The sequence below is a fragment of the Parasteatoda tepidariorum genome, chromosome 6, assembly GCF_982258835.1.
Source record: "Parasteatoda tepidariorum strain Cologne lab strain chromosome 6, Ptep-v5.0, whole genome shotgun sequence".
Lineage (NCBI taxonomy): Eukaryota > Metazoa > Arthropoda > Arachnida > Araneae > Theridiidae > Parasteatoda > Parasteatoda tepidariorum.
In genome coordinates this window covers 75,268,731-75,296,333 of record NC_141760.1, presented here as the reverse complement: position 1 = coordinate 75,296,333, position 27,603 = coordinate 75,268,731, and the positions used below count along the sequence as shown (strand labels likewise).

At 28.3% G+C, this 27,603-nt stretch overlaps 1 protein-coding gene across 3 annotated transcripts in view; it reads right to left on the bottom strand.

Annotated features, from left to right (window-relative positions):
- Positions 1-27,603, bottom strand: part of LOC107447130 (uncharacterized) — a 68,380-nt gene that overhangs the window by 32,891 nt on the left and 7,886 nt on the right. The window contains exons 1-2 of one of the 3 annotated variants that reach the window (XM_087166061.1): positions 16,880-17,100; positions 9,550-10,151 (exon numbers count right to left, since the gene is read on the bottom strand). The exons of 1 other annotated variant lie outside the window; for it this stretch is intronic. In XM_087166061.1, coding sequence (XP_087022187.1) covers positions 9,770-10,151; positions 16,880-16,902 — 405 coding nt within the window. In that variant the 5' untranslated portion in view covers positions 16,903-17,100 and the 3' untranslated portion in view covers positions 9,550-9,769. Of the gene's footprint in view, positions 1-9,549; positions 10,152-16,879; positions 17,101-27,603 lie in introns of those variants that run through there. One more of the 3 variants, XM_087166065.1, reaches the window with a different exon arrangement.

Here is a 27,603-nt window from a genome sequence, read left to right as displayed (position 1 = left end):
CATCGAATCGTAGTGCGTCAGAAATCACTAATTTCTTCCGTAGGACTTAGAAATTAATCATTTTACTTTTTATTCTTAATTCAATTAATCAATTAAAACTTTATTGGAACAATTATGTACTATCGTAATCACTATTTCCATTATGTGCTAAAAATAGTTTTTCAGAAATTGAAAATAGTGAACCATCGTTTATAGTGAACTTATCACTAGGGTTCTCAGACAGTTCATTTTAACGGAGTTCGACTGTCTTTTATTTTTTATTAGCATTTTTATTAGTCATTCAGAAACTCTAGTATTAAAGGTATGCTTAATTAAATTTTTACACAATCTCCTATTTTCTAGAAATATATTTTTTAATTCTGTGTTTTTTCTCTCAGATATTGTGAGAGTACCCTTCAAAATATGGGGGACTACCTTTTTGAGTGTTTCATCACACCTTCAGAAAAAAATAAAATTTAAAAAATATTTCACTCAATTATAAAAATCCTTTATTTAAAAATTACTGAGTGCAAAATATTTTTTTAATTTATTTATTTATAATTTTTATAACTTAATTTTTCCAATTTTAATCATATTTTAATTTGTAAGGCATTCACGTTTTTCTCATTTCAAAAACTATGCTTCTTTAAATGACAATAGCGAAAATTTCCATAAAGTTTTTGTAAATACAAATTTTTTTTCAAAAATTTTAGATTTTGTCGTCTGAGATAACATTCCTTAAATTATTGTGAAAACTTTATGTACCTCTCATTTAAAAAAAACTATGAAGAAAGCAATTAATCTCATATTACCTGTAATTATTTTTAAAAAAATATTTTTTTAACCATTATGCTCTTGAATTTTTGAATCGTTTAATTAGTCCCGAAGATAAGGTGAAGTTTTCAAAAAGAATAAAGAATATTACTGGCTTTTAACTTTCGAATTAAGCTATTGGAACTATATTTTACAGTTTGAAAATACTTTCTCCCTGTTTTAAGGGTTGAAAATGAGTATTGAAAGATTATTTTTGTTAACATAATTTGATTGATTTTAGATTGATTTTTATGGGAAAATTTAATGTTTAAATGGAATAGTTAGTTTTTTTAGCTATTGAAACCAATGAAAAATAAATCATCCAAAAACTGTATACACATATACAGAGTCATCCCTACTTAATTAATAGCACATCAGATAATCGAATAACCCGCTTATATGGAAAAAAAATTTAAAGAAACTAAGCAATTTTATATGACACTAATGTTAAACTTCCTCGTTTAAATGAATATTTGTTGTTTCCAGTCCTCGGCTAATTGCATGAAAAAGAGGTACTGAAATGAAAAAAAAAATCTATTTATTTTTAAGAAATGTTTCACCAACTAGAATGAAATTTTCAGTTTAGAAGATAAGAATTCGATAGGTGGTCTCTTCAGTAGGGACTTCTTGTTTATTTGTTGCTCTGAACAGGTGTTAGGAGTATAGTTTAAGAATTAATCAAATCTTGCTGGTAGTTAGTTATACATTGGAGTGTATGAAGAGAATTGTATCCCTCTTTGCTACCTCTCTTTACTGTGCTTCCTAATTGCCTCAATTATACCCCCCCCACACTGCTAACAGCATGCGGATTGCACTTCTAGGTAGGTCTCTCTTCTATTTGACATGTGAGAGGTGCAATTTATAAAAATCAAACATTATCTTGGCGATTAGCCCGACCCACATTAATATATAAGAATATATTACATCAAGTTATGCAGAGAAATAAATTACAACTAAAATATGATGCCTTTGCTGATAATCTTGCATTTTTCATTACATTTTTATTATCGTTATGTGTTATTAAATTTTACAAATGATGCTGAATTATAAATTCTGGAATAAAAGAATTGATGAACTTTTCCTATTATTATTACTGTTTTTGTTTAATTGATTTATTGTGAATAAAAAAATTTTGATTCCTTCCTCACTGGCTCGACAGCCCAGGATGGGCCTTGGCCTTCTCCAGTAGTTTTTTCCAAGCTGTCCTTCTTTTGGCAATGGACTTCCAATTCTTTATTTTTAATATAGATAAATCTTTCTCCAGGGTATCTAGCCATCTGAGATTTGGCCTGCCCTTCTACGTGTTCCTGTCGGCCGGGCATCAAAAATCTTTTTCACAATACGGTCTTCTTCCATTCTTACTAAGTGGCCTGCCCATTTTATCTTTTGGACCTTAATGAATCTTATGATGTCTGGTCCATTCTATGATCGATAGAGTTCTAAATTTGATCTTCTTAACCACTGACCGTTTTTATTAATTCCTCCAAAAATGCACCGTAAAATCTTTCTCTCAAGTATGCTCAGCATTTCTTCATCTGCACGAGTCAATGTCCATGTTTCACAAGCATATGTTAAAACTGACCTAATGAGGCCTTTAAATAATAACAGCTTTGTTTTTCTCTTGATTACATTTGATCTTAAAAACTTTCTTAATCCATAAAGGCACCTATTTGCTGCTGTGATTCTCTTTCGTATTTCTGCAGTTACATCGTTCCTGTTATTTATTTCAGAGCCTAAATACGTGAAGCTGTCCACTACCTCGAATGAATGTCCCCCAATTTTTAGATGGGTACTCCTGTGGGCTGTTTTAGTACAAGGCATATATTTAGTTTTATTTTCATTTATTTTTAGACCCATCTTCAGGGCCTCTTTCTCTAAAGAAATAAAGGCCTCTTCAAGTGCTCTTGGTGTTCGAGCAATAATTCCTATATCGTCAGCAAAAGCCAACAATTGTATTGACTTATTAAATATAGTTCCTCTGTTATTGATTTTTGAATCTCTTATTACCTTTTCTAATGCTAGATTAAAGAGGAGACAGGCTAAAGAATCTCCCTGTCGCACACCATTTTTTATTTCTAATGGCTCTGATAAACAATTCTGAATTTTTACCATGATTTTAGTTGCACTTAGTGTTAGGTTAATCAATCTCACCAATTTTTCTGGTATTTTAAATTCTCTCATTGCCATGATCAGAGCTTTTCTGTTAATACTATCATAGGCGGTTTTAAAGTCAATGAACAGGTTGTGCAAATCAATTCCAAATTCTCTCGTTTTCTCCAATATCTGCCGAATGGTAAAAATTTGCTCAGTAGTTGATCTTCCCCTTCTAAAACCACTTTGATACTCTCCTATTATTCCCTCTGAAAACATAGTAAGTCTATTGAATAAAATATTTGAGAATACCTTATAGCTCGTGCAAAGTAAGTTAATTCCTCGATAGTTTGAGCATTCAAGAACATCTCCCTTTTTATGAATTACACAAGTCAAACTAATTTTCCAATCCTCTGGGATTACTTCCCGTTCCCATATAATTAGTAATAGATCATATATTTTCTTCGCAACCTCCATTCCCCCACCTTTTATTAATTCAGATGGTATGGTGTCAGGGCCAGGAGCTTTATTGTTTTTTAATTTGTCAATTCCCATGATGACCTCTTCCAACGTTGGAGGTGTAACCATTTCTTGGTTATGCATCTGTAAATTGTCTATTGCTATCTCGTCTTCTTCCTCATCACCATTCAACAGATGGTCAAAGTGTTCATTCCATCTGTTCAGCACCTCTTCTCTATCGCTTAAGATCGTTCCTTCCCTGCTTCTGCAAGAGTTTGTTCTTGGCTTGAATTCCTTGCGACCCAAGTTTATTTCTCGAAAGAAAGCTCTGCTTTCCCTTGATCCCCTTAAATGTTCAACATTTTCAAAAAGATCTTCGATCTTTTGATTAGGGCATGTTTAAATGCATTATTATGTATAAAAGTCATACTCAGTGTTTTATAAATAAAATTTAAAAACAATTTCCTCCAAGTAATTGCTTAAGAGTAAGATTAAATTTTACAAAACAACTCTTCTATGGTTTTGCCAGCAAAAACAAAAATCAAAATACTGAGTGTAATATAAGAATTGAGTTGATATAGTCGCAGTCATTTTATCAAACATCATGTTCATTTTATATAAATTTTTATCTTAATATATGTTACAAAAATTTCTTACTAACTTTTAAAAGAAAAGCGGATGAAAAGTTGGAGTTTTATGATTAATAATAACAATACGAAATAAATCCCCAACTTTTCTCTCTTTAAGAAAATAATAAGGAATTCTTGCAACTCATTTAAAGATAAAATTTATTTTAAATGAACATTTTATCAGAATTAACTGAGAGATCTCGATTCTCACAAATTGAAAAGCTACACTAAGTACTTTATATTTTAATTTTTCGAGCGAAGCCATCGAAAAACAGTTTTTTTAAACTGATTTTATAATTTTTAAGAATATTTCATCTTATATCTCGTTTAAAAGTTTCCCTTTCAAAAAAAAAATAATAATAATTCTTTTCTTCCAGTTATTTTCTCACTATAGAGTAAAGCTTATATAGGGTAAACCAACCAGTGAAGGAACATTTCATATATATTGATTAAAAACAAGAATTTGAAAGTTTTTCTTTAGATTGATTGGTAACAGTAGCTTACTGCCAAACAATAGGAAGTCATCTAGCAATGTTTTGAATTACCTGGTCAAATAGACTTATCTGGAAAAAATTTTGAATTTTTTATTATCTCTGCAACACCTTGTCTGTTTGAAAAAATTATAAGGTGAGTGCTTGCATTTATACGTTTGTAGTGGAATTAATTGCATGCAATAGTTTTATTTTTCTCACTGTGAAAAAGAGAATTCAAAATTTAGTTATTGGAGTTACGTTTTATTGTTTTTTTAAGCATCATAGCATAACAAAGTACTGACATAAGGGGTTGTTTATTCACTGGATCCCCCAGGCGATGAAAAACCAGTGAAGGAACAAGCGTTCCTTTAATGGTTTTTTCTGTAAATTGATGAAAATAAAAGACAAACTTCAATTTTCTTGTACCTTTAGTGATGTTCTGCATCAAAAGTATGTTAAAAATACGAAAAACAACTTCTGCATACAAATAAAAGTTTATCAGAAAATGTATTCCAGTTTTCGATACATTCTAAGGTAACCTGCATATCGCAAATAGAATTTCTTAAATTTGACAATAGTTTTGACAATAGTTCTCAATAGTTTTAATGTTAGTTTACATTTTTAGTTTAATTTATGCGCATTTTAATTTTTCAATTTAATATACGATAACAATTCATTTTAATTTACGATACTCAAATTATACCAGTTGGCATAAGTAAGTGTAGTGTTAGCTCCCTTATAAGTTTTTAAAATTACAATTTATCTTTTTAAGTTGTATTCTTTAAAACATCTAAGCGCGAATTTTGACTTGAATAAAAATTAATAATTTCAGAAAAAGTTTAGTAATTTTACCAAATAATTCTATACTTATCACTCTTATGCTATTTATAAAACCATATTTTTTATATATTATTTTATTATAACTTAATGATTTTAATGATTATTTCCTTTAATTTTAGTTATTTCGTTTAGTTTACATGCAATATAATTTTTCTTAATTATAGTGATTTTCATCAACATTTTATAAAAAATTTCAGGGAATTTTCAGTTTTTTTGCTGTTAAAAGTTTTCATTATAGTTTCAAGTTATTTTTTTATCAATACAGTCTTAATTAAATTATTCGTTTTCATACATTTAAACTATTATTTTATTAAAAATATGTTTTTGAATATTAGGATCATATTTGAATTTGTATTTTCAATCGCAACTATGTGTGAAAATTAAATTGTTGCATAAATAATTTCGTAATTTGTAAATATCAGGGAAATCTGTTAATAATCAATAATAAAGTTTATAAAATCAATGCTCTCAAAAAATGTATTAATAATTATTAATAATGCACATGGAAATCGAGAAAAAAGCATACATATCATTTATTGAAATCGAGAACCTTATCTCTTTACAGGAAGGGTTTATAAAATGCGAAATTTTTGAAGGAGCCTTTTTAACTTTAAGAGTATGAAACATCAAAACTCAGACTTTCAATAGTTTCGCAGTATATACATTACAGTATAGGTCATGTCCCACAAAACATTTTATGAATTTGAAATTTTTCTTGTTAAAAAACAAAAAATTACTCTTAAACTTTGAAAGTGCTTATCTTCTCTGTGCAAAATGTTTTCTATGAATTAGGATTCTTGACACGCAAAATGAGTAGCCAAACCCCAATAGTTCAGGCAAGGAGACGATTTTAATATAACTTCAGGCCATGCCTCCTAAACTAATGAAATGAATTTAATAAACTTTTCCTTCTCCCAATAAGAGCTGGTATCAAAATCTTACACTTTGCAATCTAGAAAAAAGCCATGTTGTTCCGAAATATTATTTTACACTTAATCGAATAAAATATCATCCACGTCGATGCAACTAATAGATCAGAAGCTATAAAAGCCTTTGTGATTAAATACATTGCTGTGCAGATGAAAATAGTTTTAAATACTGTGAATTTTTTTAGAATTAATTGAATCAGATAAAACGAATTCAAAAGAAATCAAGATCACTTTATTGTTAACAGTTTCAGGAATATTTAATATCTTATTTTGAACATATTCCCTTTTCGATATATCGAATTGCTGAAGCCGAATAAGATTTTAACCTGTAAGACGCATAGTTTGGAAGTAGTTTTATTTTAAACTGCATTAATTTTGATTTGTACCTATTTATATATTTGACATTGCTGTATAAGCACTTAAGTACTTTTGATATTGCTATATAATTACTAAAAGTACTTGTACTATTCATTTTAGTTACCTAGAAAGAAATGTAGAATCGGAAGTAGGTGTAAGTCAAGGCCTTTTTATAAATTAAATCATTTCAACACGTAAAACATCAAATTTATTAATTCCATTAATTTAGTTTTGATCTCTGTCTATTTAGAGAAAGAAAATACGTATAATCAAATATATTGATTCACGTATTTAGTGGTGACAAACAAGTCAATATGCATAAGTACAAAACAGTACTTTTTATCAATGAAACATTTTGTAACTTTTGAACAACTGCTAATAGTTTTACAAATTTTATTGAGTCTTTATTTGATTCAGCGTGGAAAAACACTTCGGTAAAAATATGTCACCATACTTGAGCCGATGCATCAAGTTCAAGACCATTTACTTGGATGCGAACAACAGCAATACTGAAAAAAGAACCAAGAGAAGGTGTATCTTTCACATTATATTAAAAAAATATATAGAATCTAACTGAACGTAAAAAAAAAAAATTCTATTTTACTATTAATCTGGTCTGAGGCGACTGCGGTAAATCTTGGTTTAAAAAAATAAGAGGCATGTTAGAAACACTAGAAAATATGAAAAACGATGGCTGGATGAAATGTATGAGATGACTCCACGCAAAATGTTTAAGTTTTAAAACCCTTTGCCCAAAATGTGATTTTTTTAAAGTGATTGATTAAATCTGCTCATTAAATTTTATTTGCTAGATTTATTTTTACTTGTTTTCAAGATAAAATTTATTCCTTACAGCCTATTTTAAGTTTTTCATATCAACTGTATGAAATGTGTTATTTTCTGTAAATTAAATTAACTTTTTCCATTGCTGTATTAAACGCTCATCTCATTCCGACATTAAGAGATGACCACTTTTTTGTTTGCTTTCAAACAATTTTTTTCCTGCTTTTTTGTTATCAAAATTTAATAATTTTTTGCTCAATATATGTTGAATAAATGTTGAATAAATGTATGAAAATATAAAATAAGCATAAACATTTCTTTTATCTCTATTCTTGATATTTTTATTTTAGTTTGAACTATATCCAAGATCTATCCTATAAAAAGTACCAACTTATAATAGCATTATTTAGTCTTTGAATGAAAGTATACTCCAAGTACAATGAACTAAAGGAAAATTGGGCCTGCTTATTGCTCAAGTAACATCTGGGAAAACATGGTTAAAGTTGAGACAACAGGCAGGAAATGAAAGGGTACTAATTATCAAGTGATTATTCAATTTACTGATCTAAATTAAATAAGAGTAAATACTTGTATTTTAATTAGGTAGGATAATACGCAAAATAATCTGTAATCACTAGGTGTTTTTGTTCCCTATTGACGCATAATTCTTAAAGAGTCTTCTACCCCTGTTGCAAAAAATATAATTTTTTTTGTTGAATAAATGAATGAACTTCAAAAATGAGGGTGGGTGAGACTAACCCCCTCCCAGTTTGTATGGTGAATGTCATACCATGAATAATTAGGAACTAAGTTTTAAAATAGAGGGGGGAAATAAAGTTCTCTTTGTTTTTAATTTAATAACAAAAATTTTCTACCGATTGTATAAATTTTTTTGTAACTTAAATTGACTTCGTTTAAATAGATGTAGAAGTCGTAATAACTGAAAATTTCACAAGTTTTTATTCTTGATAAAATACATTAAGAAAATCATAAAAATTGATGAAATTTTTTGTGCTTGACTAATTTTTCAATAAGAAAATTTAACAATAGTGTGTTTTTTCTTTTCCTTTTTCGTATAACCCCATACAAATAAAAGTTTATAAAAAAATGCATTCCAGTTTTTAATACATTGTAAGGTAACCGACAAATCGCAAATAGAATTTCTTAAATTTGATCATTTTTATGTGAGTTATTATCCCATAAATTACCAGAGAACTTCTTTATATAGCTGTGTGAAGTATCTAACCTTTTTAGAGTTTGCATGCTTGTTGAACTTCAAAATGTAATGTATCAGATAATGTATCAGAGGTACTGAACACTTAATGCAGCATTCAAAATTTACAAACAACACATTTCATAAGCATTTATAGTCAGTTTTGTATTAAATTTAATAAGTTTTTTTAGAAATATTAATATTTCAAAACTTGCTTCCATTATTCTTTATAAAAAATTTTATATTAATATATTAATTGCTGCGTTTTAATACTTTTTTTAAAAAAATTTAAAAAACATAAAAACTCAAATCATGGAATTTTCTTTCCCTTGAAGTAACATTTGGAAAAATTTAAATTCCAACTTCAACTACTCGAATATCCTACACTACAGTTTGGCGTGAATTGGATAAGGAATTATTAAAACAAGTAACTTAAAGAGATTTGGATTATTATGAAACTGAGATTTCATTCATTGTTAAATGACAACAAAGTGTAATATCAGCTCCTTGATTGATTTCTCAATGAATATGTAACATTAAAAATTTCTTCTACTTTAATTCAGATAAAATAAACACTATCCTTAAACTACGGGATCAGATAAAATGTTTTTATAGGAATAATATATAGCATTAAATAAATGTCAGATTTAAACTTATAACACCGTAGCTTATGGGACATTTTTTAATTTGATGAGTGATAAAATAAGTAACAAACTTCTATGTAAAGCTCGGGAAATTTATTACTATTACAGTTCTGAATTAATATAAGATATCCTAAGCAAAAGCAGACTGCATAATCTGTGTGTTTAAATGTGGCAAGATTGTTAATCTCGCGCTAGGAAAGATTAGCTAATAAACTCTTTTCTCGATAAATGAATAAATAGTGCAGTATCAAATTTTGCAATTGGAAAGTTTAGCAATAAATCAGAAACAAAATAAATTTTTAAATAACCACAGAAACAAAAAAAAAGAATTAAAAAATTTATTGAAATCTTTAAAAAAGAAACTAACTTACTATACACATCTGCTTTTATATATTCCTCAATCTAATACATACAACATTACTCAAATAACATTTCCCTCATTCATTGCAGAAACCGAGTACTCTTCCTTTCATCGCGTGCAAAGATGGATACGGGATTTGATTTGTTAATTAAAATCGCGTTCTTTAAAACACCTATTTAACCCCCCAATTTTCTGCGTCTATGGTACATCTTTTTTTGCACCAATATCTTTAGGTTTTACCCATTCGTATGGATTAGGCTTTTGTTTTTCTAATTTCTCGAGCAGCAATCGGAAACTGTTGGGTTGCTCGTTCTCCTTGTTCTCGAAGAGCTCTATTTTTCTGGGACCAATGTGTCGGTAAATGCACTTCAGATTTCTGCATGCGGCATTATACTTGTAGGTTGGATGCTGGAAGTGGCACTTTTGACCCTTGCGGCACTTCGGAAAAAATCGGCACCTGGGAGTTTGCTGAAGTTTCTCTGTTTCAGGATCTCTTTTCATACTCTTGCTGTTTTTAGTAGCAATATCTTCAACCGCTTTTCTCTTCATCTGTTGAAAGGGTCTAACAGGTGCAGAGATTCTGAAAAAAATATAAACAATTAAATCAAAACACTTCATAAAAAAAGCAATGTATCAGCAATGGTAATATTAAATTACGCCGTAAAAATTTTCAAAACTAATGGCGGTAAAAAGTACTGGCAGTCAGTGTGTTGGTGCGTTTCACAGTAAAAGTTTTCGGGACAATATTTATATAATGCAAATTTTGCAATAATATTTACTGTAAAATCACTAAATCACCGTAATTAAATAAATAATTCTGTTAAATTAAAGTGATTCCATAAACTAATACATAAAATTTAATTAGAGGCGAAATAGTCTGTTGGTTTGGTAGGGCGTTGGAACCATGTCCGAGAAGCAGTGAGCTCTATCCCAGACTAGCGAAGACTCCCCGTGAATAGTAAATGTCACTGTCAGATCACTAAAACCTCCAAGTTCCCATAACAAATCAGTTACCCTGAACTCTAACTAATCGCTTTCTGATTTAGGTCAAAAATACGATCTGTGGATGTATGAATTGGTTCATCCTTTAACATGGGCTGTGACGGAAGTGTGGGGCTGAAGTCGTGTTCTATGAAATAGACGGCGCCACTGAAAACAGGAAAACGCACCATATGCCTTGGTTGGTTTCACATAACACATTTGCTGGTATTTGGCAGGTGGCATTAGAAACAATAAAAACATATAATTTTGCAGTAACAATGGATTTTACAGTAAAATGGATTTTGAAGATGATGCGCTTAGGGTGCCTGTAATTTTTACCATAATTTATTTCAGAATTTTTTACAATGTACACAGCATTTCCAGTGTCCGCTTAGTTAATTCTACATGAAACATTTCTTGAACACATTAGAGAAAAAATCACATACATGGAGTGGTTCAAAAACTGCATGACTCGAAAAAATTAACGACATAAATTAATTTTAAGCATTCTTTTCTTAAAAATTTTACTTTAATTACGGGAATTTTAAAGTAAGACTTTTAGATAAAAAAAACTTAAGCTTAAACAGCTTAAGTGGTATCTTGTTTCGCTTATAACCTGATATAACTTGACATCTGATGACTCCAAAAACTATTAGCCCATATTGCAAGTATGAAAGTGAAAAAATTCACAGAAACAATTCAGCACATGATAGTTCATAGAAATAAAGCACACAATGGTTGTTTCACTGTGAAATTTTTTTAATTGAATTGCGATATAAAGTACATCGTCTGTGCGTGCATCAGCAGTGCAATCCAAATTTACCATGAAATAAGATACTTAAAAATCTTACAGTAATATTCATTTAATTAAAGTGATTTTACGTTAATTATTACTGCAAAAATTACGATATATCAAATTTCTTGCTCTGTAACATGCTCCAGTATAATAGTGGATTTTATGGCAAAAAGTATCGGCACCATGAGTGGCGGTACTTTATACCGTAATTTGATCCGAAATCTCTTACAGTGTACAGAATATGGAGTATTTGCCCGTTATAAGCATAGTTGAATGGATATAAATCTTTTAAACTCATTAGTGAGAAATTTCGGATTTTTAAAAACAATTTAAAAAATTCAACTATGAGTCATAAATATTTTTCCAACATAAGCTAAATTGAGATATTATCTTCTAAGTTTTATCTTTCTCAGCTCTATTTTACGGTCCTGGTAAAAAAAAAATTTATCCATTAATGCATTTACTAATTACTTTGCATGAAGTAAATTTAATAAAATCTATAACATCTATAATGCATCTGTAATAATACAGTGTAAGAACAAAATAATGGAAACACTTTTATACTGCAACATTTTTTTATAATTTCTTCGAAAATACTTAACGAATTATTTTATAACTTTAGAATTGTGTAAATCATGTGATTTCTCATACATATCAATAAACTTTAAGGCTTTTTTAAGGATTGAGGGACTGACAATGGTGAAAACAAACGGGAAAAATTGCTTTTGAACACCCTATACCAAACAGTGTAACAATAAATTTGTATTTTTTGAAATATTTCAGTTCTCATATACAATGGTTGCACAAAATTTAGTAATCCTATTCATAGATATATAGTTATTATAGTTATTATAAAAACTTGTTTTTTTGTCTTACGCTGTTTTCCTGTAACTTCAATAAAATTAATCAAAATATTTAGAGAAATTTAAAATTAATTACAAAATGTTTGCTTTAAAATTCGCTTAAAACTGCACAAGATATGAGTAATTAAAGTTGTTTTTCTTTTGTACTGCACATGATCGAGGAAAATTTTACATTCTTTTTTCACAATTTTGTAGTGGATCTTATTTGACAACTAATCAAAAGTCTTACTTGAATATCTTAAAAACGTAAAAAGTTCCAAGCAGTTTCTAAGTAGCTTTTGTACTTTTTTAAATAAAGCCCAAAAATGATCAGGAGTCTTCCCCAATTTTACTTAATAATTTTAAAGTCATAGAGCAATTTTTTATAAAAATGACCATATCTCCATAAATATTTGAGTCAGCTTACGAAATTTTGGGTAATTATAGTAAACCGAAATAACTGTCACAAATTACAAATCCATTGCTTTATTTTTTGGCACAGAATGATTAAAAACATTATTTTCGGTTTATAATATATTGTCTGTCCCTCAATCCTTTGAATTTCATTTATATGTAGGAGAAATTATTCCTTTAGAAGTGTTTAGATCCTATAAGATAATTTGATTATCCGTATCAACGTAACAACGAATAAGATAATTTTTTGAGGAACATGAAAAAGAAATTATTAGTATAAAAGTGTTTCTATTATTCTGTTTCCCCCCTGAAACTTCTTAAGATCATATGTTGCAAAATTTTAGGTTTTGGTAGTTTAAAAACATCTTGCGTCCTGAAAATGGACGATATTTTTCGAATGAAGGAAAACAGCTCCTTAAAACTTTTTTTTTATTTTAATATTAGCCCTGTAATTTCAGTATACTTTTAGTGGGACATACTAAATATTATTAAAGAATGGTGATTTAGCTATTAATGGCTTGAAATCGAAAAAAAACAACATGAAAGTGGTAAAATGATGGAAAGGCAATTAATCGACGCAAATAAAAATAAAATTGCTGAAAAAGAAGTAAAAATACAAGCGAAATACCTAGCCAATATTATTAATGTTTAATAAATTTAAAACCAACATTTAAACAAAGAGGGATGGTTAGTACTAAACTTATCTATCAAAAAAGGACATAATCTTGTGAAAAAGATTTTAATTGTACTTTCTATATTCATTTTCTTAAATACTTTATCTGGAACAGTTTTAACTGTCAAAAAAAATTTGAAAATTTTTTTTTAAATTTGCGGCAAAGAACTGTCAGCTCAAGTATCAGCATGAAACTGTTTATTTCTCGTAAAAATACTGTTTATATGTTTTCCTTCAAAAAAACGGGTGCTTGTTTACCAGATGAGTACTATTATTTCTGAAAATTCTGTTATTTCAATAAAACCTTCTACGAAAAATGTATGCCTGCATTGTGGTCAGTGCATGCCGAGAGCACCATTCATACGACCATTCTCCGCGACGCTGAGATTCGAACCTGGGTCATCTCAAAGAGTCCTCTATTCTACCGGAGCTCTAGGCGTCTCAATATGAAGAAAATCTTAAACTGTTTTCATCTTATATATTATTTCAATAACTAGTTTAAGCGTAAAAAAGTTTAAACTATAGAGGCGCACCAGAATAAAAATGTATGGTAACTTGATGTGCCAAAAAATTTTATATTAAAGAAATAAATAGTTAAAGTATCGATTTAGAAATGAAATTGGATCGCAGTGTTATTTATACGTTGTTAATATCATTAAATATTTCCTGAAAAATAAGAGCAAATATTTTTCGATACTTCTCTACTACTTTCTATACTTAATCGTAAAATGATTTTAAAAAGGAAGAGTGATTATACAGTGGGAAAAACTGATTTGCAAATATACAGAGAATGTATGCAAAAAATAACAGGAAGTTTTTACAGTGAGCGGATAACAGTTGAAAACAGAAACAGTTTCTTAAACAGTTTTTTGTCCTGTTAAAAATAAATTTATGTTCTGTAAAGTTAATCTTTACAGTGTACGATAAATCTTTCAACTTACGACTCACTTATCATCACTACAGCCAAATTCGGAGCTAATAGTTCGTGTATCAATACACATATCGTGAAACATCGATAATTTTAGTTTATAGCGAAAACGATATTTAAAATATATTCTAACGATATTTAGTATATACGAAAAATCTTATCATAAGCTAAATATTGATAGATATCAACAAACGATGAATATCAAAAAGTATAAGCGCAAAAGTAATATCGACAAACGATAATATCGTCCCAAAATCAGTAAAACCCATCCGTGAAGATGAGAACCTTTTCCTTCACTACAGTACTTCACAGCCCAAAGACATACATAGGGCTATTCCTGTAGTACGTGATATATCAGTAAATTAGTGGTTATATCTGTATATATTTTGCCTCTCTTTTACACCAGCATATTTTCTTTGAAATTTCTTTACATTATAACTAAATTTTGGAAAATAACTAAGATTGAAAATTTTATTTTTTAAAAATTAAAATCACATATTATATTAGTTAATTTTTCATTATTAATTACAAAAAAATCTAATTAAATTTGGCGTAAGTTAATATTTTCTGACGTAATTGGATCAAAAATTTCTATTCATAAGCAGCTAAATAAATGATGAAGGGATTAAATCCCCTTCTATATCTTAATGTCACTGATTAAAAATTACTATTTTTTTCATAAAAGATAAATTTGTAAAAAAAGATTGATTTTTATAAGCTTTTAACCCATTAATTTTCTAAAGTAAGGAAACTATATTTTTTGAACGCAATGTAACCACTTATTCTGTTATCCATTTTCGCATGTAAAATGAAGAAATTTTATTCCTAAAAAGATATTTGACAAAATTTTAACATCACCACATTTTTTAAGTAGCAAAATTAATTCTGAAGTTAGTAACTTTGAACCATTTTCCCGAAATAGGTACTAAACCAAAACAAAGTAGTCAATGCGCGCATTGCAGCAACTACAGGAGTGCCTACTACTGACTGTGACAAAACTATGTTATTTTATACAATTATAGCCAGAGAAAAAAATAAATCTCTTAACAAACCATCGTCTTAAATTGTTTAACAAAATTCATATTAAAGAAGAAAAAATCATGCACTATTCTACTCTTCCAAAATATTAAAAATGACTTAATTTTCCTCTAATCTATATCAATAGATGTAATATATTTCTTTCCCTTCATTAGGAAAAGCAAAATAGGAAAATCTAAATTTGAATAGGTAATGCCTTCTCTGACAGACAATTTTCATTTAAATATCCTAAGTGCAAAAAAAATACAGAAATTGCAGTATAAAAAACTTCTTAATGAATTAATGCTCTCTATTCAAAACAATTGTCATTTATAATCATTTTAATTATTAAATTTTAAATAAAAAATTCTTCGGGGAGCATTAATGACGAATGATTTCTTCAAATAAATCTGACATTAAGTTAAAATTGCATTGTGTCATATTTACTTCGCTGAAAAAAGCATCAAAAGAGACAGAGAAAGAACTGAAATAGTTAAAGTAATTTTTGTCGCTTCTATACAGAATCAATTGATTACTGATACCGCGGAATAAAATATTTTATAAAATAAAGTAACAAATATTATAAGTAACGAAATACATTTAAGTATTTAACTACACAAAATTTAATTCGAAAACACTGCATGGAGTACAAAAACAAATCACTTAATCAAAAAATCCTTACATTTAAATTAAATTACATTATGCCACATTTATTTTGCTAAAAAAAAGTATTAAAAAGGAGAGAGAAAGAACTGTGACATTTAGAGTAATTCCTGTCTCTCCAATACAGGATAAACTGATTCCTGATACTCAGAATAAAATATTTCATAAAATAAATTAATAAGTGCTTTAAATAATAAAATCCACTTCAGCAATCAACTTAGATAAATAAAATTTCTTTAAAAACTGTTTGTTAGGTCAAAAATAAATAATTTAATCAAATAAATCTTATATTATTTAATCAAAATTACATTATATCGCAATTACTTCGCAAGAAAAGGTAATAAAAAAGACAGCAAGGAAAAATTGAGATATTTAGAGTAATTTCTGGGGCTTCGTTGCAGAATCAACTGATTCCTGAGACCACAGAATAAAATTTATTAAAAAATATTTAAAATAGCGAAATCCACATCATCAATAAACTTAATTAAGTTTAACTAAAAACCACTTTCAGGAGAACAAAAACAAATTAGTATTAATAGGAAGAGTGGGAGAAATCAGATATTAAATGTAATTTCTGACATTTCAATGCAGAATCAATTAATACCTGATACCACAAATTAAAATAATTTATAAAACAAATAAGTAAATACTTTAAATACCAAAAACCATTTCATCCATAAACTGAATTAAACTTAGAAAAACTTTTGGAGGAGTTCAAAAACAAATTATTAAATCAAATAAATCTTACATTAAATTAAAATTACATTAAGTCATATTTAATATTTACTTTCCTAGTTTATTTTCAAATATATTCAACAATTTTAAATACTAGAAAATTTCAAATAGTAAAACTTATTCAGACGCAGATGAACCATAAGAAACATTTATTTTTCTAATTAGAACGCCTTATTTAATCAATAAGTAAACTAATCAATAATTAATGAAGCCTTAATTAATCAATAAATAAATCAGTAAAAAATAACGAAAAACTTACTTAATATCCTTGAGCAAAGACATCGTTAATGATCCTGCGTTAATGCGTTTTCCACAAAATCTTCAATCGAAATCTTAAAAAATTCACTAAACCAATTTTACACCAAGTAAAGTAACTACACTTTTCTGCAAATCACTAACTCAACGAACTACATCACTAACTCAACGTACAGCACCGAAATGAAGACTACAATTTTAAAGTAGCAGTTATGTACTTTTGCTGCAACAATTGATAGATATCTCCCATTGGTCAAACCTGGACACTGAATCATAACTATTGTCATTCGTGTCAAGTCACAACCCCCCCCCCCCCACGCACACACAGTTCTTTTCATGCAACATACAAACTATAAGAAATCATTCAGGGTATTATATACTTTGAAGCTCTTATCAATGATAATTACTCTTTGCAAGAATGACATATCTTTGGGACTAATTATGCCAAACGAAAAGTACAAAAAAGCTCAAAAAACATTACAGAATTTTGTCACAATCCTTTAAAATTTCAATATTTGGTTCAAATATTTAAAAAAAAAACAGTTATTATTAGAATTCAATTAAGCAGCATTGAATATTTGTGTAAAAATGAAATTAAGTTGCGGATTGTTTCATTGAAGCAATTTATAAATTATATAAACCTTCAAAAAAAGTCTTCAAATGTACTATCTAAAAGTTCATCTCCAACATTAATATTTGTGTTTAAGAGATATAATTTTTGCGAATAAAATCTTAAAACACCTTTGATTTGATATTATTCTCCGCCTTATTGAAAATGATCTTCTTTTTTTTTTATGTAATTTGTAATTTTCTAAGATAGCTTATATGGATAGGGGCAGTGTCAGTTTTGGTTTTTCCACTGACAACAGAAAGGCTCATGCGCAGTGTTGCCAGATTGGGCTGCAAGTAGCGGATTGGGCTACTTTTAAAACTCCCCGCTACTGAAAATTGAATTTTCGCTACTTGCTACTTTTTGGGCTACTTATTATTTTTCGAACGCTACAAATCTTAAATATGCGCTACTTTTTTTCCTTACTGAAATATATATATATTTTTTAATTTTTTCCCTTCCCATTATAAAATGATTCTGAAAGTTTGCAGCTTCTTTACCATTTTTAAAAAGGGCATTTTTGTTGTTGTTGAAAACGTTCTCGCTTTAGTTTTGGATTCTTGATATGTTTTACTGATGGAGTCTATAATCTTTCCATGTTTATGTTTCAAATCGTAGACTCGGGAAATCGCAAAGATATATGTGGAAAAATGCACGGAGAATATGATGGGGAAAATGTTTTTTAACTCCAACTATTATTAATCGTTTATCTTCTGGAGAAAAAAAAATCACGTTACTCGCTTTGAAACACAGAAAAATTAAATCCAAAGTCATTAAACCTGATGAATGAAAATAGTTGTTGTGAATGACGATGAGTTTCCAAAAAATATCGTACTGTTAAATGCTTTTTAGTGAATTCATTTCACTTTTGTAAATCACCATCTATTCACAGTTGCACGAAAAATAGGAAAATTTTTATATCTCTCAAGAGCTTAGATTTCTGCACCCCAGAGCCCAAGGTCAAGAAAACTGAGATGGGCACAGTAGGCCTTGGCCCTCTGGGGCTGTCGCGCCGCTGAGAGCTTAGATTTGCCCGTCGTAAATGATGAAATTATTTTTTTTAAAGGAAGCTATAATATGTATTGCTATGGCTAAAGTTATTATTTTTCACCTCATTTTGCCAAATATGCAATAAATAAATGAAACAAACAAATGAAACAAATAAAAAGGAAGTTTTGGATAGTTATCATATTAAAATAAAATTCGTATTACCAAACGCAAATGATAATCAGAATTGGAATCAAGGAGAACGGCATTAAGCAATATTTCATAGAAGGCCAAGGCCCACCCAATGATGACGATGAAACGCAAAAGATGGATTTTGTTTTTAAAACAAAAATATATACTATGAAATTTCTAATAATAGTTAACTATAACAATGAAATTATGAATAAAAATGACTAAGTTAATTGAAACATAATGCACTTAGGGATCAGGAAAATTGAATAACGACAATTTTATTTAATTCGAAAATGTCAACATTTTAAACCTTTCGAAACATTTATAGTAATTGCAAAATAACTAGGAAAGATAATTACTTTAAATGATAAACACGGTAACACTGTGTGTTATAAAAGGAGTTTAGAAAATTATTAAAGCTACTACGGTGAAACTAGCGTAAACTGATCAGAAGTGGAACTACAATTTGATGGTTTTATAAGAGAAGTTATCTTATAAAAATGATAATAAATTATTTTTACCAGTTTTGCACTTGATCATCAAAATCTTAGATAGGTGATTAACTTATAGAAATGGTCAACTTAACAGCGAGCTGCGAGAAAAGAAAATATTTACAAGCATTTAGTGCAAATCTAACTTTACAACAGATGTTACGGCTACAATAAATGAAAAAAAAAAGTTGTTAAAAATATTTGTTGCTTCGTAGACGCTTTAAAATACTGTTTCATACGTGGCCCAAATCAAAATATTCATTTGTTCACGAAATCACTATCAAAACTATTCTCAATCGAGTTTGAAACAATTATTGATGATGTTACAAAGAAAAGCAAAGTCACATTTCTCATCTGCGAGCTGAATGTTTGTACTTTGTATTGTTTCGAACTTCAGAGCAGAAATGATTAAATAAATTATTTTGCTTATCAAAAAAAGATTTTTTGCCCTTTATTTTTAAATACACACAGATGCAGGCCGATGAAGTTGAACTTTTCTGAATTTCTTGTTGGAGATTGGGTCCTTGTTAGGTCTTATTTTTAATTTCCTCGAAACGCGAGATAATTTTTATTTAAAAAAAATTAGCTAGTGAGAACATTTTTATGTGCGAGTAATTAAGGTTCTTGAGGTTGGGGAGCGAAGCGAGCTGAGGTCGAAACCTCTTAGTATTCTTATGCAGCTCAAAGACCGCACCAACATTAAAATATCGAAGACAGTTCCGACTGATTTTTGCACATAAAAAAGCTGGAGAAAAACGAGCTATCCAATGTTATTATAATTTTAGTGTTTTCTGGCAAACGGCGCTGTTTTACAGAAATATAGCCAAATAAATTAGAGCACTCAAAACATGGGAAACTTTACACTTTATTTATGCTGTGATATTAATTTTGTTAATATATATATACGTATATGATTTATTTTTGGGCTACAAAATGTTCGAATCCGCTACTTTTGGAGCTCCCATTCGCTACTTTTTAATCTTAAGTTCCTGCAACACGACTCATGCGTGTTTGTTGACCGTGTGTTCCCTGAAGAAGTACTGTCTACCAGGCACACATATATTCTATTTTATTACTTTTTCCTGCTTTAAAATTTGTTTCAATGTCTAAATTTATATAGATAATATCAGATACTAAGGAGACTAACAATTTTTAGTAATATCTTTAAAGTAATTTAAATGCATTTTTAATTATTTTTAATTTTGAAGTTTATTTTATTATTTTGCAAATTTTTTCCTCGCACTAAAAACGAGAATTTTATGGAAAAATAATGTGAAATTTTGAAACTGCTTACGGCAAAGTCAAATTTTTGATTCAATTTTTTTATTCTCTTCCTATTTTCTTCTTTTATTGGCTCATTCCATTTTCGCCTCGAAAATAACTTTGTGGATAATACTATAGGCTACAAATGATTCAAATAAAGTATACAATTCCAAACATTTTACCCTAGCAACTATATCACTGAAACAATTTAGCTTATATTTGCAATATTTGACGAAACATGCATAAAAAAAACGAAACATAATTAAAAATGTACCTGGTTTCATGCAGTGTACATGAAAAAAAAGCAGTCTAAATATTTTTTATGCAATTGTCAGATTTTCACGCATTATAACTTAAGAGTTTTGTACTCTGACTTTGACTAAGTTGATTAATTAGCGCAAAAAAATAGTTAAGTTGTGAAATCTAACACAAAGTTAACTTTCTTTAAATAACCTCACTTTTTTTAAATTCTATTTAGATTTTTGACCATGATAATATGGGTCGCTATAGCGTTTAAAATATGTTCTTAGAAGTTTCGGTAGGAGTGTGGTCAAAACTTGAGATAAGCTATAGAAAGTGTTAAATGAGGACCAGTAATAAATTGAAGAAATTATAAAAACTGATATAAAACAGAAAACTTTCTTTTTTAAAAGTCTTTGAGTTTAGCAAGACATTTAATTAGTTCCAATAAAAAAAATTAAAGAAAAGCGATTGTCTCATTCTTAAAATTACTCATCTGTTAAACGAATTCTAAGTAAGGAGAGAAATTCAATCACTCCTGCTTCAGTCTCCTCAAGAATATCTTTTATTTTCTCGGAAATGAGTTAATTCAAATAAAAATTTCTCAGAACAACACCTGTGAATTGACGACCACCCCCATAAGGTAGAAAATTGTTTGAGATAACATTCTTCTCCACATTGTTATTGTCACACCTCTTATTATACCTAAGGACAAAGACACTTTCCATTCATATTAAAAGTACAAAAGGCAGTTTCCTGCTTCATAAATGAGAAAAATGATTTAGTAATAACCCCCCAGACTGACTCAAATCATCTTTTTCAGTCAAAAAGTTTAAAAGATGGGTTCATTGACAAAGGCTTGTAAAATACATACTTTTCTCAATCTAGAATTGTGAAGCATCAGTTTCCTTATCTATCAGAGTAAAGAAAAATGTCCTGTCCATTTTTAAAGTTAATTTTTTTTCCGAATATGAAATTAGAGTTCCCCGTATTTTATGCCCGTTTTATTATACCTAAAAGCATTGTATTTTTAAATAATTAGCGAGATTTTGAAAATTAGCTAAAAACTGAATTAGCTAGAACTTGAATCGAAAGAGTACAGTGAAAGCTCGATATGACAATTACGGCATGTTTTTTTTTAAAAATGCCTTTTTTTTATATGTTATATTGCATGCAAAAGGGCAAAATGGAAGATCTTAAATTCTACTTCTAAAGTTAGACATACGGGATAAAGTTAGACATAAACATACATACGGGAATAAAAATGATCAACTACCTTCCAAAAAGTACTATTCCTACTTGCGAAAGAAAAATGCAGTTTATTGCTATTTTCAATGCTGTTTATTTATAAAAAATTGCTATTTTAACAATTAATGTAAGTAATCGATTACTACATCAATTTTGCTGAAATGGAAGTTCCATCAGTCATTGTGAAATTTTATAAATAAAAATTTAAACTATAGATGATTTAAATTATATGACCAAAAAAATAATACGTAGTTTTAAAAAAATATTTTAATAAGGAATCATCTTTGAATTAACAAATTTTATAAATGTGGGCAAAATTTTTAATGCGCTAAAAAAATTCCCGTGATCAAACGAAATATGCAAACACTAAAATTTATATTAAAGGGCCAACTCTTTTGACTAAACTTTTCAGAATAAGTACCGAAAATCTGAAAAAAAGCTACGTTTATTGAGAAAATTTCCGTCAACTATGTTTATTTGCTAATTAGAAACCATAGGCTTTGCTTTCAAAGTATATATATAATATATATACTCTGTATATATATATATATATATATATATATATATATATATATATATATATATATATATATATATATATATATATATATATATATATATATATATATATATATATATATATATATATATATATATATATATATATATATATATATATATATATATATATATATATATATATATATATATATATATATATATATATATATATATATATATATATATATATATATATATATATATATACAGAGTAGTACTGCTTATACGAATAAAATGTAGAGAAAACAAATCACTTTATGTAAAACTAATGTTAAATTTCCTCGTTTAAATGAATACTAGGAGGCTCCGCCCCCTGCTCACTAACGCTCGTCAACCCCCGATAATTGTTACACAATCCTATGCGGTTCACGCCGTGAACCATGGCTCGCTACGCTCGCTCGCCAATGAACACAGTGTTCTAGCACCAAGACATAGTATATTATAATCAAAGACATAGTGTTGTACTTATGTAGAAGAATTCTATCAATGTTTTTATAGGCTTTTAGAAAAGTATATTAGCTATTTAGATTGTAAATGGTGAAAAAATCAAAACATTAGCTAAATGAAAAACATATTAGCAAAATAAATTATCAAATATTGCAGTTACTCACCTAAATTCAACTAAATGTGTGTAATAAATAAGTTAATGCAAGAAATTCTGAAAGTTTTAGAAAAAAATTTTATTATTTAAAAATATAAACTTTAAACCCTAACTTTTCCTTGTGAGATAATAGCCCTCAAAAAGTCTTTCATTTTCAAGAACACAAAAATTTGTTTTATCGACAAATGAAATATTTTTTGGTGATCAGCATTATTGAAATCAATTTCTATATTAATTAACATTTGTGATAAAGTACATAACATTTTAGAACAAAATAAGGATGTTTTACATGCAATAAATTAAAATGCATGGCTGTTAGCATTACCCGAGAAATACCACGTGGAGGTCGCCATGCTGTATTTCTAATCGGGGAGTTTTGATTTTGGCAGCTCCCCTTGCCTACTGCCAATAGAAGTTTCAATTAAATTTTTTCCAAAAAACATTTTTTTTCTGCCAAGCTCTAAGAAATTAACAGTAAGCAATTAGAATTTCTTTGAAAACACAATTATAGATTTGGCTACTTGGAGCAATTACTGAAAGGCTGTCAAATGACTTAACTGTTGACAGGCCAACATAAAGTTGTCCATGACTAAAAACTTGTTTAGTTAATACTAAACTGATTTTCTCAAAAGTCTTACCTTGTGACTTATTTATAGTCATGGAGAAGGCCAGCCTAATAGGAAATTTTTTTCTCTTAAAAGAACACGGCATGTTGTTATCAGAGGGGATTAGAGGTATTCTCGGAATGAAAAATGTACCTGCTTCATCATCATCAATCAGTTTAGCTTCAATTAAATTATGCAAGTTTGTAACAATTATTCTAGTGCCATTTAGATGGCATTAAATTATAATATCATGTTTTTAGGGCATGAATCTGAATAGAACTGCCTGACAATGCTCACTCTGGTTATTGTTTCCGTTTTTAAAAGCGCTATATGTTGAGCCACCTGACCTAGATTTGGCATGTGACATTTTTAGCAGCAATCATTGGTCGATTTTCTAACGTTGCCATTCGGGGAGTTGTAATGAGGCTTTTTTTGGTGCCATGTAAGAGAAATATATATAGATAGATTTGTTGTTACCAGTCCTCGCTTAATTGCATAAAACAGAAGTACGGAAATGAAAAGAAAAAAAACGTTTATTTTTAAGAAATGTTTCACCAACTAAATGAAATTTTCAGTTAAGAAGATAAGAGTTCGACAGGTGGTCTCTTCAATAGGGATTTCTTGCTTATTTGTTGCTCTGAACAGGTGTTAGGAGTATAGTTTAAGAATTAATCAAATATTGCTGGTAAATGTACATTAGAGTGAATGAAGGGAATTTTATCTCTCATTACTGTGCTTAATAATTGCCTCAATTATAACCCCCCCTGCTAACGGTATGCTGATTTCGCCTCTAGGTAGGTCTTTCTTCCCATTGACATGTGTGAGGTACCATGTTCCAGCTATCTCGTCCCAAAACCAAGTCCCCCCTCCGTGTGTGTGTGGTCCTAATCCTCAAACAATCTTCAGTTGTCAAAATCGGAGTTGGGGTGAGGAACGAAAATGAAACTTTGAGAGGGTTGCTAGAGGAGTATTCTTTATCGCCCATGCAGAGTTTTTTTTTTTTTTTAATTGCAAAATACTTTTTTTTACTAGTTATTTTCTAAATATTTCAAAAAGTTACTCTTGATTTACGTACAAATTAGTTAATTTCAGACCATTTATCACAAGTTTAATAAAGTAACTCTATATATATCACTTAATGTAAACGCTGTTTTAAAACCCATAAATGTCCTTTAATTGCAACTTAATTTAGTTAATAATTTTAGTTTGTAGTTATTTAATTAAATTTTAGTTATGTTATAAATGATATGTTATTAATTATTTATTAATTATTACTAAATTCTTATTAATATTATGCAACGATTTTTACAGAAATTTTTTTTTAGAGTGTGTAACTGGTATTATTTTTAGTATCATTTTTGTTTCATACTATTAAAAGATTTAATGCTAGTTTTGAACTAGAGTTCTTATATTCTGATTTGCTATAATTATAATTGTCTAATTAAAAATTTATAAAATATTTGTGTTTAATATTCTTATGATTTTTAACTAATAAGTTCTCAGTGGTTTTAAAGTTAGATGACATTTTCAGTTTAACTTATGCGTATTTTAATTTTTCAATTTACAATACGATAACAATTCATTTTAATTTACGATACTCAAATTATACCAGTTGGCATTAGTAATTGTAGTGTTAGCTCCCTCATAAGTTTTTAAAATTACATTTTTTTTTCTTAAGATGATTTGAATAATTATGATTTGAATAAAAATTTATAATTTTAGAAAATGTTTTGTAATTTTAACAAATAATTCTATGCTTATCTATCTTATGCCATATTTTTTTCATTATTTTACTATAATTTAATGATTTTAATGTTAATTTCCTTTAATTTGAGTTATTTCGTTTAAATTACACCCAAATTAATTTTTCTCAATTGTAGTGATTTTCATCAACATTTTATAAAGCATTTAGGGGAATTTTCAGTTTTTTTATCGTTAAAAGTTTTAATTATTGCTTCAAGTTATTTTTTTATCAAAACAGTCTTAATTTATTTATTTACATTTAAACTACTATTTTATTAAAAATATATTTGCGAATATTAGGATTATATTTGAATTTGTATTATTTTTCAATCACAAACAACTATGTGTGAAAATTAAATTGTTGCATAAATCTCATAAGAATAATTTTGTAACTTGTAATTATCAGGGAAATCCGTTCATAACCAATAATAAAGTTTATAAAATCAATGCTCTTACAAAACGTATTAATAATTATTAAAAATACGCATGGAAATAGAGAAAAAAAGCTTTTATATCATTTATTAAAATCGGCAGTCTTATCTCTTTACAGGAAGGGTTTATAAAACGAGAAATTTTGAAGGAGCCTTTTTAACTTTAAGAATATGAAACATCAAAACTCAGACTTTCAATAGTTTAGCAGTATATACATCACAGTATATGTCATGTCCCATAAAAGATTTTATTAATTGAAAATTTTTCTTCTTTAAAAACAAAAAAAAACTCTTAAACTTTAAAAATGCTTATTTTCTCTGTGCAAAATGTTTTCTATGAATTAGGATTCTTGACACTCAAAATGAGTAGCAATACCCCAATAGTTCAGGCAAGGAGGCGATTTTAATATAACTGCAGGCCATGTTTCCTAAACTAATGGAGAAAAAAAAATTAAAAAATTTACCTTCTCCTAATATGAGCTGCAATCAAAATCTAGAACTGACTGGGAGGAGGGGGTGACTTACACTTTGCTATCTAGAAAAAAGCCATGTTGTTCCGAAATATTATTTTACATTTAATCGAATAAAATATCATCCACGACGATGCTACTAATTGATCAGAAGCTATAAAAAGTTTTCTGTTTAAATACATTGCTGTGCAGACGAAAATAGTTTTCGACTCTGTGAATTTTTTAGGATTAATTTAATTGGATAAAACGAATTCAAAGGAAATCAAGATCACAATATTGTTAACAGTTTCAGGAATATTTAATACCTTATTTTGAACATATTCCTTTTTTGATATATCAAATTGCTGAAATCGAATAACATTTTAACTTGTAAGACGCTTAGCTTGGAAGTAATTTTATTTTAAACTGCATAAATTTTCATTTGTACCTATTTATATATATGACGTTGCTATATAATCACCAAAAGTAATTGTACCATACATTTTTAGTTACCTAGAAAGAAATGTAGAATCGCAAATGGGTGTAAGTCAAAAACTTTTCGCAAATTAAATCATTTTAACACTTAAGACTTCTAAATTATTAATTCTGCTAGTTTGGCTTCGATCTCTGTCTATTTAGAGAAAAAATAATACTTATAATCATATATATTGATTCACTTATTTAGCGGGGACAAACAGCTCGATATGCATATGTACAAAACAATACTTTTTATGGATGAAAAATTTTATAAATTTTGAACAACTACTAATAGTTCTATAAAGTTTATTGAGGTTTTCTTTGATTCGGAGAAACAGTAATAATGAAAACAGAATCAAGAGAATGTGTATCTCTTCCATTATATGAAGAAAATATATGAAAGGTGCATGTAATAAACGTAACTAATTTTTATTTTCTATTTTGCTATTAACTCTGCTCTGAGGTGACTTGGGTAAGTCTTGGGTTAAGAAAATAAGAATTTATATAGAAATATTTATAGAAGATAAGAATATTAGAAACATTAGAAAACATAAGAGACGATGACTGGATGAAATGCGTAAGATGTATGCTATGACTTCAGACAAAATTTATAAGCTTTAAAACCCTTTGCCCAAAATATGATTTTTTTTAAAGTAATTGATTAAACCTGCTCACTAAATTTTATTTGCTAGATTTATGTTTACTTATTTTCGAGATAAAATTCATTCCTTACAGCCTATTTTAAGTTTTTCATATCAACTGTATGAAATGTGTTATTTTCTATAAATTAAATTCAATTTTTCCATTGCTGTATTAGACGACCATCTCTC